This window comes from Ascidiella aspersa, chromosome 3, assembly GCF_963924565.1.
Source record: "Ascidiella aspersa chromosome 3, kaAscAspe10.2, whole genome shotgun sequence".
Classification (NCBI taxonomy): domain Eukaryota; kingdom Metazoa; phylum Chordata; class Ascidiacea; order Phlebobranchia; family Ascidiidae; genus Ascidiella; species Ascidiella aspersa.
The window spans coordinates 37,131,609-37,150,531 of NC_139449.1; the positions used below are offsets into that span (position 1 = coordinate 37,131,609).

An 18,923-nucleotide genomic window follows, 5' to 3' on the forward strand; every position below is an offset into this window, starting at 1 on the left:
AGGATATTTTGTAGGGGCTTGTCGAGGGATATATTTTCCTCTCGCTCGACCCTCGTGATATTTTGTTTTGCTCCGGCAGAGAATGAAATGAGGAAATCATTGAAATATTTTTAGTTCAAGAAGTGATAAGAATAGGAAATAAAAATGCATTTTATTAATGCACATTGTGACATATTATGTAAATGGTTGGCCTACATTAGGTATAGAAATAATGTACTCTATGCATACGTTTATCAATCTATAAATGTAGTTCCGTAATTTCCGCTAAGACAGAAACAAATTTACGATTTGCTGTTAACTCGATTTAAATATACCGAATGTAGGAGAATTTGCACCTGTTTCGTTTGTTACCCCACTCCAACATATCAACACCAGGCCTACACAACTTAAAATTGTGTGTTGATATGTTGGATTGGAGTAACATAGGAAACAGGTGCGAATAGCAAATATTCCCAAATACGTTTTTTTCAAATATTCTCTAAATCGTATTTCATTGTATTGTCGCGGTAATACACAAAGAGGTAAGGCCGTGAATAAACTTTCACCCACCGTGCAATTAACGCAAGGGAGCATTGCGAGGAGGGATGTTCAAAGCACAATATCAGCGACACATTTATAACGCTTGCTTTAAATGCGGCGTCAGCGTTTTTTCGGGCGACCAATTACTTCGCGATAATCTTCGCCTAATAATCAAGTGTCAATAGGGTGTTATTGGGCGAGCGAGCATCTAGCGCTGGGGTGAAACAAAAAATGTTGTGGTAGAGGGTAACTTGACGCGGGGGTGGTGGAGAATTTTTTTGTAAATATGAAATACTTAGTCGCTGTAAACAAAAACCATTAAATTTTATAATAGTTTTGAAAGTATAGTCTAAATAAAGTTTTAAGAGAAGGGTTACATTTGCTTTTGGAGTCCGCACCCCTATTCACCTCTAATTGGGGAACGAAAAACAATGACGTCATCGTTTTAGTCCTTTTCAGCTATCTACTCCTATCTAGTAGTTATACGTTATATTGTTGTCTTTTATCCTTTATCTAAGTTAGTAAAAACTGTAATTTTAATATTTTATTGTTTTTTGATAACAAATAAACAGAAAACTTACATTGATATATTCGCAGAGACTGCAAACTACAAAGTGTCTACAAACACGACAAAAAGTTGGAAATTACGTTTGTACTTAGTTAGTTAAATTTGGCAAATGTCCCAGTGCCCAAACCCTGTTCGCAACACAACAAGTAGATAGCCGTCAACAGGACGAGATTTATTTTACTAAACATAACCTAAATCTGTCGAAAAAATTTTCAAATATAGAGAAAAGGGCGCAAACAGAGGAACTATTAGCAGCTCAAAACTTGCAAACCGCAAAACAAAGGAACATGTTTTGGAGTTATAGTTAACTCCATGTGCAATTTTAATGTAAACCATAGGATAGCATAAAAGCACATTCAACACTAAACGTAGCATTGAACCATTAAAATCACTCTATCTAAAAAAATAAAAAAATTGGCAGAGCTCCCGGCCCTGGTTTCAACATTTTAGTATTTTCGTTGATTTCTCAACCATTTTTGTTAAAGCGACAGACTCCGACCATGTGGTAAGTGTGACCCGCCTTCAACATTCGGCAACAATCCTGGATGTCAATCAAAACGCCCTCCCCTTAATTAGCATCTAACTTTTCAAACAAAGGAATCGCGCGCTCGGAATAAACGCGCCGCGCGTCAGTTGATGTCACTCGACACCAAATAGAAGCGCTCGGGACGTTGGGGTTGCAACAATTGGATTGCTGTTGGTCTTTATGACGAAACGCCGTTCCATTATTGACGTTTGGCGATGAATGTGCTAGCTTGGAACCCAATCGTTGGCTGAGCATGGGAAGGTTGTCTTTGTAGCGTAACACACAGCACTTTGACGTCACAACCGCAACAAAACATTGCCGACTCACACGCCCCAAACAACTCCTGCAGAAATGACCAATCAGCGAAGAGCGTTGTTTGGCGCCAAACGGGCCGTTGCCTTGGAAACGACCGCGAAAGAACACCTTTTGTGTAAGAAATCTATAAAATGGCGCCAACTTTCAAAACTTTTTAGTTTAAAAGAAGTTACGCCTAAGAATGATTTTCTGTTATAAGATTAGAGTGCTGTAATATCGGTTAAAAGAAATAAGTATTAGTTTATGCCAGTTATTAATATACTTATTGCTTATACGAAATACCCGGCCTTTCCCAGGTTAATTAGGTATTTACTAGTTCTAATATTACTGGGTGTTGTTTCGACGATCTTAAATAATTCTGTTTCAATTTACGCAAAATTTTGCAACTCCCAGTTTTGCGTCGTTAAAACAAAGTGTAACTTCAACGCTGTGGCCTCCTAATCACTCTTACATAATTATGTTGTATCACGTGCGTGAAGTTTGCTAAAAACTCGTGTTTATAGCTTACAGCTGATGATTTAAAAAGGTGAATGTGACAATTTTAGCCCCCAAAAAAGCAAAAAATTTCACGTTCAGCGTTATATCTTCAGTAGAGTGCTAAATAATCCATTAATCCATTAGTCGCCTGACGTGATATCAACAGTAACACTTAACTGTAAACCGCAAAGCTAAAAGATTGTTTAAAAAGACGTAACATTTTTATTTCGCCCTAAAAGTTGCAATATGTGCGCTGGACGGGAAATAGGTATTTCATGTCATGTGATATGTTTTTTGCATTTTGAACTTACATGTATATAACTGAAACAAATAAGAGATAAAAGCAGTAACATCCAATGATCGTATACCGCTAACAATACACGCTTGCGTAACTATACACGTAACAAGCTCATCGCACGTGGTAAAAAGTCCTACGCATTCAATATTCGGTAAACAACCGAGGCCGGCAATATACGCACCGAAACAGTAAGGCATCGTAAGTTATTGGAAAAACATTTATGAAGTAATTCGCAGATGACGTATTGATGACGTACTGATATTTTTTTTAGTGTTATTTCGTCTTGGCGAGTGCTCATTAGTAGGAACTTGTCGGACGCTTGAGTGCAAATTTTAATTCGATATTACCCTCCATAATAAAATCATTATTCAGCTGGCGAATTATAACAGCGAATGTGTGAACAGTTCGCTTCAGGGGGTCACACAACACTCGGGGTTTACGCTAAGAACAATCGTTTTCGAGGGACAATACGAAATATATTTAGCTAACGAAAAATGGTTTTAACGTTTGAGTAGAGCTATTTCTGACAGGTTCTGCGAGCGGGAATGAAGCCGGTTTATAAAACAACAAATCCTGGTCGCATTTTTTCCCGTGTGTTGCCTTCTTTTATCTAGCCCAAAGCAATTCTCTTTTAACTCTTAAAGCTTTGTTTCGCTCGTCGCTCGCTAACGCATCGTGCACCTTTTCTTCTGTGGCGAACACAACGACTGACTGCGACCTGACCGAATGATAAACTTACTAAAATACTAGATAAAATACGCTGCGTTGCCCAGGTTAATTATGTTTTCTAACTGATAAGGGACTAATTTCTAGTTTTACCTGCTATGTAAATAAATTACACCTGTAATACGCGCGATAATTTGCTTAATCAACCTGAATTTTGCGTGGTTAAACAAAATGAAACAGTCCGTTATGCTGTGAGGTCTTTATCAGTTTGCATTTTAGGTTATTTTTCGCGTATCTATTGCTAAAGTTATCTATAGCGATACACGGTCGGTAAATGGAAATTTAACATAATTCCAGACTAAGCTTTTTGCGGTTGACCAAGTATTATTAGAATATACGTGTTGTATTTTAGCTTACTTAGAAGATTGATCAACCGTCTAAACTATGTTAAGCAACAAGCTGGGTAAGGTTCGAACCCACACCCTTACGTTAACGCGACTAATCTATTAACTGAGCAATCAAGCAAGATAATATAACTTGAAGCGTTTTCCACAACTATCAGAATCGTCGATGTTACATTTAAAAATGTCTTTCAAAAATTATTTATGATTGTATGAACATTAAAACGTGATGATATGCGCAAAAACGACTTATTGTAATTCTTTTTTTATGAGAACCCTGTTCCCTATTGTGTTTTAAGTAAAAAGGAAGAAATAAATTATGGTTGCGACTGTAAATTTAACAAAATGTTTATTTGTTGTAGAGACAAGCTTTTTCATATATTGCATTTTCGCAAAGGGCCAAAATTTAACAGTGCGCAAATGTTTCGCTTTATAGGGCGGCAAATAATGCCGAAAATTACATGTGGAATTTAAGCGTGCTGCGATTTTGGTAAAAGCCACTTAAAATATACGACAGGTTTCAAAGTTAAAATGGTCTACGGTAAAACCGTGCGGCCCTTGTGTAGTTTTCATCGGCAGAAAAGAAACGCCTCAAAGCATTTCGCCGATTGTAAAGTTCACCCGAGACACTAGCGTCGTCCAGTTCACACATAACGCGTCGCCAGCGTTAACGGCAAATTTCCTCGCTCCTAACCATGAGCGTTAACGTTGAAAGATTTCTACTTTTGGCAACCGAAATCGTTTTTTTACGCCTTTGGTAAGGGGTTCTTAAACTGAGGTCTACGGACTCTTTGGGGGTCCGTGAACTAGTTTTAAGGGGTTCGTCAAAGACTAATTAAGATAATACTTGTTATATAAGTTTAATTAAAAATAAAATGGACTCCATTTCACTTTCCCATTTTGGGACTGGAACCAGCATATTTATGAAGTCTATTTGTACTGTGACATAAATTTATGACGTCATTTTTGAAACTAAAAACGTGATGTTTAAATATGTAGGAGTCCGGGTTAAAAAAAGTTTAAGAACCCTTGCCTTAGCTGTGGACGTTTCCGTTAACGCTAAACGCGTCTGGTGTGAAAACCTAAAGCGACGAAGTTTTTTGAACAAAGGAATCGCGAGCCCAGAATAAACAAGTCGCGCGTCAGCTGATGTTACTTGATTCCAATAAATCTTTCTAACGCGAAAGCGCCTGAACATTCGTTTTAATACAATTTGATCGCTGTTGGTCTTTATGACGTAAGAAACGCTTTCCATTATTGAATATAACGTAACAATTGTTGTTGTTTAAAATTCCTGAAGACAGAGTTGATTGTCTTTGTAGCGCAACACACCGTTATTTGACGTCACAATCGCAATGAGATATTGCCGCGGCATACGCCCCAAAAAACTCCCACAAGTTGGACCAATCAGCGGTTAGTAATGTTTGGCGCCAAACAATGATTTAAACACGAACGATTCAACTTTTTGTGTGAGAACTCTATGACACTTTAGAATCACATTAAGGCTGTGTAAAAGTAAGAGTATGATAACTATATCAAGTTGACCATTGTCTCGCTTGTAGATTTAACTATAGCATTGATGTACCGACATTAAAGCTTAATTTTTGGTGGAAAAAACTTTCGAGACTATAGAAATCCATTATTGTATTTTGTGTCTATGCTTTTGTTAAATAACAATTGCTATTGTTACCTAACTTGGTTGTTTGTGCCTGTGAAAATAACTTGCCGCGATTTTCCCCAGAGTTTTTTTCACATTTACAGTACTGTTCTGCAAAAAGCTTTTTGCAAGCTTTACTTTTTTTGCCGGGTTTATTTTTTGTCAGAATTACTGTGTTTGTCAGGTTTACGTTTTTTCAGAAATACTGTTTTTGTTAGGTTTGCGTTTTGTCAGAAATACTGTTTTTGTCAGGTTTACATTTTGTCAGAACTACTGTTTTTGTACGGTTTGCATTTTGTCAGATTTACTGTTTTTTTAGGGTTTTGTCAGAAATTACTCTTTTTGTCAGGTTTTTGTTTGTCAGAATTACTGTTTTTGTCAGGTTTACGTTTTGTCAGAACTACTGTTTCTGATAGGTTTACGTTTTGTCAGAACTACTGTTTCTGTTAGGTTTACGTTTTGTCAAAATTACTGTTTTTTTCCGGTTTACCTTTTGTCAGAATTACTGTTTCCGTAAGGTTTACATTTGGTCAGAATTACTGTTTTTATCAGGTTTACGTTTTGTCAGAATTACTGTTTTTGTCAGGTTTACGTTTTGTCAGAATTACTGTTTTGTCAGGTTTACGTTTTGTCAGAACTAATGTTTCTGTCATGGTTTATATTTTGTCAGAATTTCAGTTTTTGTTGGGTTTACGTTTTGTCAGAATTACTGTTTGTGACAGGTTTACGTTTTGTCAGAATTACTGTGTTTGTCAGGTTTACGTTTTGTCAGAACTACTGTTTCTGTCAGGTTTAAGTTTTGTCAGAACTACTGTTTCTGTTTGGTTTACGTTTTGTCAGAACTACTCTTTCTGCAGGTTTACGTTTTGTCAGAATTACTGTGTTTGTCAGGTTTACATTTTATTAGAATTGCTGTTTTTGTCAGGTTTACATTTTATTAGAATTACTGTTTTTGTTAGGTTTACATTTATCAGAATTGCTGTTTTTGTCAGGTTTACATTTTATTAGAATTACTGTTTTTGTTAGGTTTAGATTTTATTAGAATTACTGTTTTTGTCAGGTTTACATTTTATTAGAATTACTGTTTTTGTCAGGTTTACATTTTATTAGAATTACTGTTTTTGTCAGGTTTACATTTTATCAGAATTACTGTTTTTGTCAGTTTGCGTTTCGTCAGAATTGCTGTTTTTGTCAGGTTTACGTTTTGTTATAAATTCAGCCTAATACCAGTTGATCCCACTTTTCGCAGAGCCTACTGCTTATACGTCCCATACTACGCACTAAAACAGGGGTCGGCAACCTTTTGCTAGTCGCGGGCCACACCAACCTCTGCAAGTTATTGGCGGGCCGTAATATATTTTATGTTTAAGTTCAATGTTTTTATATTTGGTTATAGATGGTGTTTTAGAAATACCCAAGCAAAACCCAGTTGTATGTTTTTGCCGATTTGTACAAATATTAAAATAACTTTCACTGTTCGCTAGCAGGAGCTAGTGAGTAACGTGTATATTTATCATGGCACAACTCTTACACATGTTAAGTTATAAACGACCGTGTATAACAGGATTTATCTAATTATTAAAAAAAAAACACAAAGAAATCTGACATAAACTTGCTTAAAATTTTGTTTCGCGTTTTCAAATAAAGTTTGTAGATTTAAACACTTTTTTTTGATACGCAACCACAGTTTTACCTAATTTTAGTGCTTTACAGGCTTTTGTAGAAACAAGTGAGTATTTTTTTACATATTTTACAGTGCTTTCTCAAAATTTTCCGCATTTTATCAGGTTTATTTGCGCTCCACAACTGGATCTAAATATTTCGTATTAAATATTCGGCTTTATGTGCGTAATGGTACCAGAAGCAAGTAACGCTGCATTCATTAAAAAATAAGCACCCCAAACTTGGCGTTCTTATTTAGGCAATAAACTATTTGTAAATGCATTGTAACGCATTGTGTCCCTCTAGAACAGGGGTCGGCAACCTACGGCCCGCGGGCCGGCCCACCTATGTAATTCATCCGGCCCGCCGCCTCTTTGACAGACTAGACACGAGTCCATTTCAAATAGGCTCACTTTTTGACTATTTTACCTACGTTAGTGCAAAAATGTTCGCGCTTTGCGCAAATAATTTTTCCACGTTCGGTTCGTTTACGTTTGAAGGCTGTCTTTTGAAGTCGATCAGCGCTTCTAGAAATACGGGTACCAAAAAAAATCGCGCTCGTTGTGCTCGCCAGGTTCGCCAAAACACAAAAAGATTAGTAACACCAAACTACATTACTATGAAGGTTATCTCCTATCTTTAAAGTACTTTTATTACACTTTTCATTAGTAGTATGGATGACGACGTGTGAACTCGATTTTTTTTACCAAACAAACGCTTTTTTCGCGTGTGCGCCAACACTAACTACCTCCTTAAATGTAATTAAACACGTTTTTACTACAAAAAAGATTAGAGGCCCGCCTGATTCAAAGTTGTTCTAACATTCAATAACACAATTCTTAGTTAACATATTGTGCGGCCCGCAGAGACCTTTCTGAGTTTGTTTTTGGCCCGCGACTCGAAAAAGGTTGCCAACCCCTGCTCTAGAAGTAGCACGGAAATTAATATCTGTGCAAACAGCGGTTGTACGCGGATGCTTTCGGAAAACTAATCAAAATCAGTCAAGGAAAATTTGTTTTTTAAACTAGCAGGCGGTAGGATTTGAACTCTCGCCCTTCGAAGCATGAGGTTTTGCTTTAGATGAGCGCTTTGTTTACGTTATAGCGGCCATTTTTGTTGTACAAAGCAGAGCAAACAGCCTTTGGTAATTGGGTTTACAAAAGCTGTCAATCAAAACACTTTCAGTCGCGGCAGGTTTGAAAGCAACGCGTCAGCTGACGTCACATGATACTATTGAGCAACATTCGTCGCTATTTACCTTCGCTGTGATTTGATTCCTCACGAGTGTAGGGCACATATCAGGGGTAGCTAACCAGTGACCAAGAGCCGCATTTCTTACTTTCTTGAACGCAAGTAGCTACACCTTACACATGGACAGAAATAAGTTACACTCGCATTTTATATTTACCGCACACACACACACATACTTTTGCCCAGTAGGTTTATTGTTGCACTATAAAAACAATAATGTGCCAGTAGATGAGTAGGCGAAATCATCGTTGTATATTATTGCAGGGGTACAAAAGTCTGTGTTTTTTGGCGGTAATTTCAATGTTAGGTTTTAAACATAATTTTTTAAAGGCAAAAACATAACTAAAACAAACAGTCCATATTTAACATTTGCCTTTAAGCATACGTGTAAGCCCAACATGGACCGGGAAATGTTTATATTTACCTACGTACTTCAAAAAGGCCAAACGATACATTTCAAAGTTAAAGTATTTCAGCTTTGCGATACCGAAAGGGTTTTCTACGCTTTAGTTGCTGTTAAACACGGCTTTACGACCTGACTTTCACTTATTTTATTAATGCCTCTACCATGGTTGACAGGAAAACTTGCTCAAAATAAAGTTAAATTATTTATTTCATAGACAATGCCCTTAACTATCACAGACTGCGTTAAACTTATATCGTGAAAACTCGCCAGAGACAAACAAAATAAAACAATTTTAACATTTGGGGTAAAACATTTTTTAACTTGTTTTTTGTTAAACGAATGAAATATAAATATTTATTCAACAAAAACTGTAGTGAGCTTGAAAAAAGTGTCGTTCAATTAGGAATTTCAAAGTATTTTTGTCAATTATTTTTTGAATTGTAATGTGCGATTGGTGTTTAGTGATAACCTTTGACCTGAAACGAGGCAGACACGATTCGACGAAAACACACCAGTCAGGAAAGTTGTGGCTAATTACCTTCGAAGTTTGGCGAACAAAGCACAACTCGCTCCCAGCCTTAAAATACGTGCGTCAGCTGATGTCACTTGATACAACTGAATGGAGCTTGTCTCGCCATTCCATCGCATAGGAGCAGCTTGGAACGAGAATTCGCCCAACGCAAGGCTTCTCGGCTTGTTGTTTACCCCTAAGGTTGATTCACATCAGGTGTGTTTTGCGCCTGGCCTCAGCGTCTGTTGTCAACGCTAGCGTCACCCAGTCCACATATTCACTAGCGTTAACGGCAAATACGAGCTAGAAGGTGATTTACCCTAAAATATGGTTGCAGGCCAAAAGTTGAAAACAAAAGTGCTGTTTAAAATACACCAAGGTTGGGTAAAAAGTGTTAAATGACTCAAAGTTTGACAAAATTACCGAAGCTCAGTGGACCGTTAAGAGCTTTAAAGTTGTTTCACGGTGGGCGAAATTAAATTCAACTTTCCGCCAAAAAAAGGCTTTTTACTCTTTAGATCAAGGGTGACGAACCTATTTGCTGTCGCGGGCCACTTTGTCAGTTATCGCTGAGTAAGCGGGACGCATAACTTTTTACTCATACAATAAAACCTGTTAAAATCACAAACAATTGTTCATCAAACGAAACTAATCAAAACCCATGCGAACCATACAGCTGAAATTAATTAACGCAATATTAAAATATGAAATAATAAAAATAGGAAATAAATATTTACTGAAATTTTTTGCTCAATGAGAAATTTGGAAAGATTTTTGCTTGTCGATGTGGCATCTCTCAGCTGCATACGAAGATTTTCGCCTGTTAGACTTGACCTGTAACGACTTTTTGTGATGTTCATTTTAGAAAAAAAATTGTTCGCATAGATATGTGCTTCCAAAACCAGACGACCATTTAAGTGCGTTAGCTCTTAAGTTTGGAACACAACAATAAATAAACAGTTGAATCCTGAATTGATTGTTATTGTATGGATTTACACAACAGTTTCTACTATTCTTGCATGACATACGCGTTCAGTCAAAGAAACTTCAAAACTGCCGTGGTCTTACCCGAATGCTTCGCGGGCAACACAAAATTCTTTCGCGGGCCACGTGTTCGTCACCCCTGCTTTAGATGCTGACGTTTTCCGTTAACACACAACGTTCTTTTGTGAACCAACATTTACGCATTTACAGGGACAAGACTTAGGTGGTTTCTTGCTCTCTCGGTCGATCGAATATTTAATGAAAAACACAAAGTCCGGCACGAACTTGCCTTAAATCTTGGGTTCTTAAACTGGGGGCCGTGAAGGGTTTGCAATGGCAGACAACACTAGACAAACCACGCTAGTCAAACGTAACATAGCCGGTGGACTTTGCGCATATTCAGATCACATACCTCGCACATAAAAGAGCTCAATCAACAAACGTATTGCACGATTTATTATTGTGCACTTCGAAGAGCAACTTCCCGTAGTTTCGTAGATAACCATGCGACCATGTTTTCCCACTAATTACATGTTACGGGACAAACAAAATAAGGGGTCTACGTTTTTTGTGTTTTTGCAAAAAGTACATAGGTCAGATTTGTTTTACCAAACAAATAAAGGCAATTTTACCCTTTCGCATTTAAAGGTGCGTCCAGGACAGCAAAGGGCAACAGAGCGTAGGTGATTTATTTCTTACTGGGGTCGTAATTCTGTCGTATGGGCTCCGTTGTACAAGTGCAATTGTCGTGTACCGAGGCGTAGCTATAAGTAAACATTCTTTCTTAATTTTTAAGGGGCCGGGAAAACTATAAGTACGCCAAAAGTTATATTGTTTGGGGTCAATTTCCTTACTTCGAAACCCCAACAGTTGTACGGGCTGTGCTGTATACCTCTAGCATTACTCTGAATTCAAAGCACGTCTAAACATTGTAACTGTAGTGGTTTTATATAAAAGCGCATTGATACTAGTTTGACAAATAACGACATTTCTAACCAGGACTGCGGAGGGACTCGAGTAAGACCACGCAAAAACAAGTGTGTGCATGCGTAGTACCAAAATTTGAAACTGATATGACTGCCAACTTTAAATTGTAAGGGCGGAATAGCATATGGTGGGTATTTTCCAACCATGTGGGTGGATGAATTATATGACACCCCTATCTGTGGTTTGCTGAATATCACTTAGTTACGCAAATTGGCGGAATATATAGGCTGGAGAGTCTATGCCGGACTCGGGACTCGCACATTTGGGCCGGAGTCGGACTCGGGTTTATTTTTTGGCCGGAGTCGGACTCGTGTGTATTTTTTGGCCAGAGTCGGACTCGGGTTTATTTTTTGGCCGGAGTCGGACTCGGGTAATTTTTAAACGTCTTCGCAGCTCCAAAATGTGCCGCTATTAATAACTGGTAGTTTAGTCACTACATTCGCTAAAGCAAACGAAGGAAAAAATATAATTTAACTTACCAACACCATGTAGGCTGCATTTGAATGTTAATGTATATTACTAAATTCGTATACTTTTAATATTTTTCTGTACAATAATATTAACAATATAATTTTTAAGCCGGATTTTTCCATGCCTATTTGTGTGAGAAAATACTTTTAGATTTTATTCTAATCGTTTTCTTAGTTCCAAAGGGTGCATTTCTGTTGAACCATTAGTGGGAAACATTTTTGTTAAAGCGACAGACTCCGACCATGTGGTAAGTGTGACTCGCCTTCAGCATTCGGCAACAATCCTGGATGTCAATGAGAACGCCCTCCCCTTAATTAGCATCTTACTTTTCGAACAAAGAAATTGCGCGCTCAGAATAAACGCGCCGCGCGTCAGTTGATGTCACTCTACACCAAATAGAAGCGTTCGGGACGTTGGGATTGCAACAATTGGATCGCTGTTGGTCTTTATGACGAAATAACGTTCCATTATTGACGTTTGTCGATGAATGTGCTAGCTTGGAACCCAATCGTTGGCTGAGCATGGGAAGGGTTGTCTTTGTAGCGTACAACACAGTACTTTGACGTCACAATCGCGACAAAATATTGCCGACTTACACGCCCCAAACAACGCTTGCAGAACTGACCAATCAGCGACGAGCGTTGTTTGGCGCCAAGCGGGCCGTTGCCTTGGAAACGACCACGGAAGAACACCTTTTGTGTAAGAAATCTATAAAATGGCGCCAACTTTCAAAACTTTTTAGTTTAAGAAAGGTACTCCTAAAAATGATTTTCTGTTATAAGATTAGGGTGCTTTAATATCGGTTTAAAGAAATAAGTATTAGTTTATGCCAGTTATTAATATACTTATTGATTATACGAAATACCACGAGTTGCCCAGGTTAATTAGGTTTACTAGTTCTAATATTACTGGGTGTTGTTTCGACGATGTAAAATAATTCTGTTGCAATAAACGCGAAATTTTGCAAACTCTACCTAATTTTTCGGTGGTTAAAACAAAGTTTAACTGCCAAGCTGTGGACCCCTAATCACTTTTACATATTATTTGTACCATGTGAAGTTTGTTGAAGCCTCGTGTTAATAATTTAAAAAAGTGATTGTGACTCAAATATAACCGAAAAATGTTACCTATTGCGTAATATCTTCGGTAGAGTGCTAAATAATCCATTAGTAGCCTGACGTGATATCAACAGTAACACTTAGCTTTAAACCACAAAGCTAAAAGATTTTTTAAAAAAAAAAAAAGATTGACGTAACATTTTTATTTCGCCCTAAAAGTTGCAATATGTGCGCTGGACGGTAATTAGGTATTTCATGTCATGTGATATGTTTTTTGCATTTCGAACTTACATGTATATAACTGAAACAAACAAGATAAAAGCAGCAATATCCAATGACAACATAAATAGCTAACAATACACGCTTGCGTAACTATACACGTAACAAGCTCATCGCACGTGGTAAAAAGTCCTACGCATTCAATATTCGGTAAACAACCGAGACCGGCAATATACGCACCGAAGCAGTAAGGCATCGTAAGTTATTGGAAAAACAGTTATGAAGTAATTCGTAGATGACGTACTGATATTTTTTTAGTGTTATTTCGTCTTGACGAGTGCTCATTGGTCGGACGCTTGAGTGCAAATTTTAATTCGATATTACCCTCCATAATAAAATGATTTTTCAGCTAGGGAATTATTAACATCGATTGTGTGAACAATTCGCTTCAGGGGCTCACACAACACTCGGGGTTTACGCTAAGAACAATCGTTTACAAAAAATTTAACAGTGCGCAAATGTTTCGCTTTAGGGCGGCAAATAATGCCATGACATGCGCAATTTAAGGGTGCTGCGATTTTGGTAAAAGCCACTTAAAATATACGACAGGTTTCAAAGTTGAAATGGTCTACGGTAAAACCGTGCGGCCCTTGTGTAGTTTTCATCAGCAGAAAAAAAAGCCTCAAAACAGTTCACTGATTATAAAGGTTGGTTCACGCTCCTAACCGAAAAGCGTTAACGTTGAAAAATTTCTACTTTTGGCAACCGAAATCGTTTTTTTACGCCTTAGGTCAGGTGTTCTTAAACTGAGGTCCATTGACCATTTGGGGGTCCGTGAACTAGTTTTAGGGGGCCCTTGAAAGACTAATTGAAATAATACTTATTATTTATGTTTAATTGAAAATGAAATCTACTCCATTTCACTTTCCAAATTTGGGACTGGAACCAGCATATTTATGAAGTCTATTTGTACTGTGACATAAATTTATGACGTCATTTTTGAAACTAAAAACGTGATGTTTAAAAATTTAGGAGTCCGGGTTAAAAAAAGTTTAGGAACGAACCCCTGCCTTAGCTGTGGACGTTTCCCGTTAACGCTAAACGAGTCTTGTGTGAACAAACCTAAAGCGACGAAGTTTTTTGAACAAAGGAATCGCGAGCCCATAATAAACAAGTCGCGCGTCACCTGATGTCACTTGATTCCAAATCTTTCTAACGCGAAAGCGCCTGAACATTCGTTTTAATACAATTTGACCGCTGTTGGTCTTTATGGCGTATGAAACGCTTTCTAATATTGAATGTAACGTAACAATTGTTGTTGTTTAAAATTCCTGAAGACAGAGTTGATTGTCTTTGTAGCGCAACACACCGTTATTTGACGTCACAATCGCAATAAGATATTGCCGCGGCATACGCCTCAAAACAACGCCCACAAGCTTGACCAATCAGCGGCTAGCGTTACTTGGCGCCAAACAATGATTTAATTACGAACGATTCAACTTTTTGTGTGAGAACTCTATGACACTTTAGAATCACCATTAAGGCTGTGTGAAAGTAAGAGTATGATAAAAATATCAAGTTGACCATTGGCTCGCTTGTAGCTTTAACTATAGCATTAATGCAGCGACATTAAAGCTTAATTTTTGGTGGAAAAAACTTCCGAGACTATAGAAAATCAATAATGTATTTACCTTTTAGTTGTTTGTGCCTGTGAAAATAACTTGCCTCCATTTTATAATATTTGTTAAAGTGTTGCTTTTGTTAATTGAGTTTTTTTTTATGTTTACTGTTCTGTAAAAAGCTTATTGCAAGCTTTACTTTTTCTGCCAGGTTTATTTTTTGCCAGAATTACTGTTTTTGTAACGTTTACGTTTGGTAATTAATATTTTTGTCAGGTTTAAGTTTTGTCAGAATTTATGTTTTTGTCAGGTTTATGTTTTGCCAGAATAACTGCATTTGTCAGATTTTTTTTTTTCCAGAATTACTGTTTTTGTAAGGTTTACCTTTTATCAGAATTATTGTTTTTGTTATAGTTCTGTTTTGTCAGAATTATTGTTTTTGTTATAGTTCTGTTTTGTCAGAATTAGTGTGCGGAAATAAACTAGTGGTGCTTTATTATGTGTTGGTCATAATACAATGGTATTATAGATTACTTCTGCTTTAGATATTGTCTTATTGTGTGCTCCCGTTTTGTCATATAGACTACCTCACGGATTCGTTATGTAGAACTTACTGCCACGCATTTATCTGTCGCACACACTTGGAACAATAAAATTACCAGTTTGCTGTGTCAAATTAAACTTCATCGCTGGCTTTGAATGTAGGACAAAAGCAGTTTGTTGTTTTACGAATTAGTAAGTATATGGAGGAACATTAGTGTTTTTCTTCAAAGTGCTAAAATCAAGTACTTGAAATTCCCGCTCATGATGTTTAATTACTATTGGAATATATAAGTTTATTTACAGTACATGAGTTACAGGAAAAGGTGCAATTTGACGTTTGCTTATGTGAATTTATTAGCGAACCTGCTCGATCGCGAGTCCTTGAAAAAATCAATCAGTCACAACGCCCTTCTAACTCTCTAACGCCCACAGGCGGGAGAGTGACAAACACTGGTTTAAACCCTCACCTGTGTGAACCAGTAATAGTCAATTTACGAATCCCGGTTTTTAATTCGTGATTTTTTATTGGAGACCACTGCAGCAATTTTTGTATCTACTACTTACTTAGCTATGGTTGGTTAGTACAGAGATGTTGTAGCTCTTATTGAACTCAGTGATTTGTAAAGTGCGTCTCGAGTCTTAATTGTGCCACGCAACTTTTTGTAATTTCGAAAAAAATCCTATTCGTAGGCAAGCATGCGAGACTTAAAAACGTAATGCTTTGCAGTGTATTAATGGCGTTTGACTGGTTATGATATTGTTGTTTTGTACATAGTGTGTCGCGATTTGTTGGTGTGCCACAAACTATAAAAAATTGATAACCACTGGTTTACCTGTTCAATAAAACAAGTTACTTGAGGTTGTCATTCATTGTTTTTACATTGCAAGACAGATATGACGTCGAACTATTTGCATATTTTCATGACGAAATATAAAATTGTGATGTTTCCTTTCGTTACGTCTTAAACAGAAAGAACATCGAAGTTTGGACAGAATTTAAAGTTTAGTAATATAAAATCATGTGAAATCAACCATTTTATTCTTGTTTTTTAATAGCTCTCCTAGTTTGTCAGTTGTTAACTTTCAACTACACATTTCAGTCAACTCAAGCCATGTCAAGTGTATTCGATGTAAGTACCAATCCTTTAAAATCATTAAAGTATCGACTAGAAAAACTTATTCACAATGCTATTAGTTGATCGTTTTAAGTTTAATAATTTTCTTTTAACTTTAATTTCAAAAATTTGAAATCCTGTCAGTCTTGGTTTGTTTTATTAATTTCACATTCCTAGTTGAAAGAATACAACGCGAGTGAGATCTGGTGCCACCCAGGCACGTGTGTCCTTGGAAAAGGTGGCTCAGCGTTGGTGATCTTGGGACAGCACTCTAAACTTGGATACGTTGCCATCAAGTGTTTCACTGTTGGCCGAGTTCAAACAAATGCTCTTATTGCAAGGTGCAGGAAGAATTTATGTTCAAAGCCTTTAAACACTATAGGCCTATAGAGCAAACTGGCATGGCAATTAAATAAACTTCCCTGTAGATCAGGGGTTCTCAACGATGAGCCTTTTCAAGGGGCCACGTAAAGTTAGAAATATGATATTTTTTTTAGTATATTATTTCTAAGTCTACTCCACTATAACAAAAGAAATAAATTAAAATTTAATGAATTCTTGTGGCTGCAAGAACTGACGGCAACACGATTGAGCTTTGAGAAAGATAGTTTGACAACATTTTGGGCAATGAATGTGGGATTTTAACAATGTTACTTCTGAAGACAAAGCGGCGGAGTGTCGTGTATAATTATTAAATATGACATGCGGCTGGCACTTTCCACCTCTAAACCAGCAATTAGGACATTATCAGAGTAAAAACAAGCTCGACCACCACATTAACTGAATATGTAATAACTAATTAATGTACTATCATGTTTATTGTGTGCTGTATTTATATCATTTCATCATTCTAACTACCGGTTACTGTATAAACCATTTTTTTAATTAAAATGACGTTTCTTAATTTTTTTTGTTTCTTAAAAAGGTTGGAAAAAAAAAAGGTCATGGATTTCTCAAAATTTCCAAAAGGGGCCACGTTGTAAAAAAGGTTGGGAACCCCTGCTGTAGATTATGAAATTTAATTGGTGCTGATTAAATTATTGTACAGGGTGAAAGATGAAGTGGAAATGATTCAGAGAGCCAATCATGAACATGTCGCTCGCGTGTTCGGTTGGACGAAGTGGTCCAACAATATTGGAATTCTTACCCAATATTACGAGGGAGGTGACCTGGGTGGTATTTTCCAAATGCCCAACCGTGTGCTGAAACCACTGCTGTGCCTTCGCATTGCTTTGGAAACAGCCACGGCACTCGCATCCGCCCACGAGTTTTCATCGGAAAAACGCATAATTCACGGCGATGTGAAGCCAGAGAACATTCTCCTCAACAGCGACATGCGATGCAAGCTGGCAGATTTCGGCGCCGCCAAACTGGCTCCATTTACTCGCACCACCACCATCGTAGCCCCCCAGACTTCAGCTCCCAAGGCTTCACAGGATCGCAAGGAGCTCACCATGTCTTATGCTTCCCCAGAAGTTTTGACCAACCCAGGCGTGGAGCCCAACTCACGGCAGGACACCTTCAGCTACGGTGTCATGTTGTATGCAATAATCAGTGGACAGCAGCCTTATACAACCTTCAGCGATAACTTGGCGATCAAAGATGCTGTCACCAAAGAACAACGACCCGACTGTGCTGAGATCGAGAGATACAAAAGCTCTCTCAGCACGGAAGAAAGAGATATCATCAACCTGCTCCAAACGATCATGATGAAGTGCTGGCAACAGGATCCTTTGCAGCGTCCCAAGATGGCGGTGGTGAGAGACGAACTTCAACAACATTTCTCCAAGTTCAACCCGACCGTGGCGGCTCTACAAGCGATCGAGGCTTCCAAAGCTTTGAACCTCGATGCACCAGCACCCGAAGAGGGGGAAAAGCTGCCTCTGAGTCAATTCTCTTCTCACATAGGAACCTTTTTGCCAGGTACTCAACCATTTGCTTGCTTTGTCTATGTCCCCTTATTTATAAAATTGACTTTTATATCGCATAATATTCTGTATAACATTTGTGGCAAGCTTCGATTTGTTGAAAGTCAAGTGTTTATACAAAGTTTGCTACAATTTTCCTTTGTACAGCAACCCACCTAACTGGTGACCTTGCTTCTCTGTCCTTGTCAACAAGTTTGCCTGTAACCCCGGCGGTGAGTTCATCGTCTTCACACCAAGCAGTCAGCCCAGCAAGCACTGACACTGCGAGTACATCCTCTCGACAGCTGGGAAATGCCGCCTCATCGACTCAAGGTATTTCAATGAGTTATCGTGGTTTGATTCTTGAAGTAAATTAGTGTTAAATTTCATTATTCATTCGCTTAGCGTGAAAGCATATCATGAAATTGGAAATAACTCCTATTTTCTAAGCTGCTCTAATTTGCACTGTTTTTTTATTTTAAATTGGCAAAAATATATTAGAGAGATACTATCCAGATGTAGCCTACTACAGCATGCAACTACTCCGTATGATGATTTGTTATTTGAAATACCTTTATTCAGTGAACTTATGTAATGGTTTCAGCTAGAAGAAATACAATGTGTGAACGTTTTGTTTAGATTGAGTGTATTTTATTTCGTAAAAAATATTTAGTAAAATAAAAGCAATAACCAGGCCATCAATTAATACAAAGTAAGTCAGTAAGTTTTTATTATATATTTTTTTTAGAAAAGTCGAATACAG

At 37.5% G+C, this 18,923-nt stretch overlaps 1 protein-coding gene across 1 annotated transcript in view; it reads left to right on the forward strand.

The window, feature by feature from the left end:
- The window catches only part of LOC146162816 (receptor-interacting serine/threonine-protein kinase 1-like), a 32,747-nt gene that overhangs the window by 11,271 nt on the left and 2,553 nt on the right, over positions 1–18,923 (forward strand). The window contains exons 2-4 of the mRNA XM_083385308.1: positions 16,431–16,594; positions 17,302–18,176; positions 18,329–18,493. Coding sequence (XP_083241434.1) covers positions 16,431–16,594; positions 17,302–18,176; positions 18,329–18,493 — 1,204 coding nt within the window. The remainder of the gene's footprint in view (positions 1–16,430; positions 16,595–17,301; positions 18,177–18,328; positions 18,494–18,923) is intronic.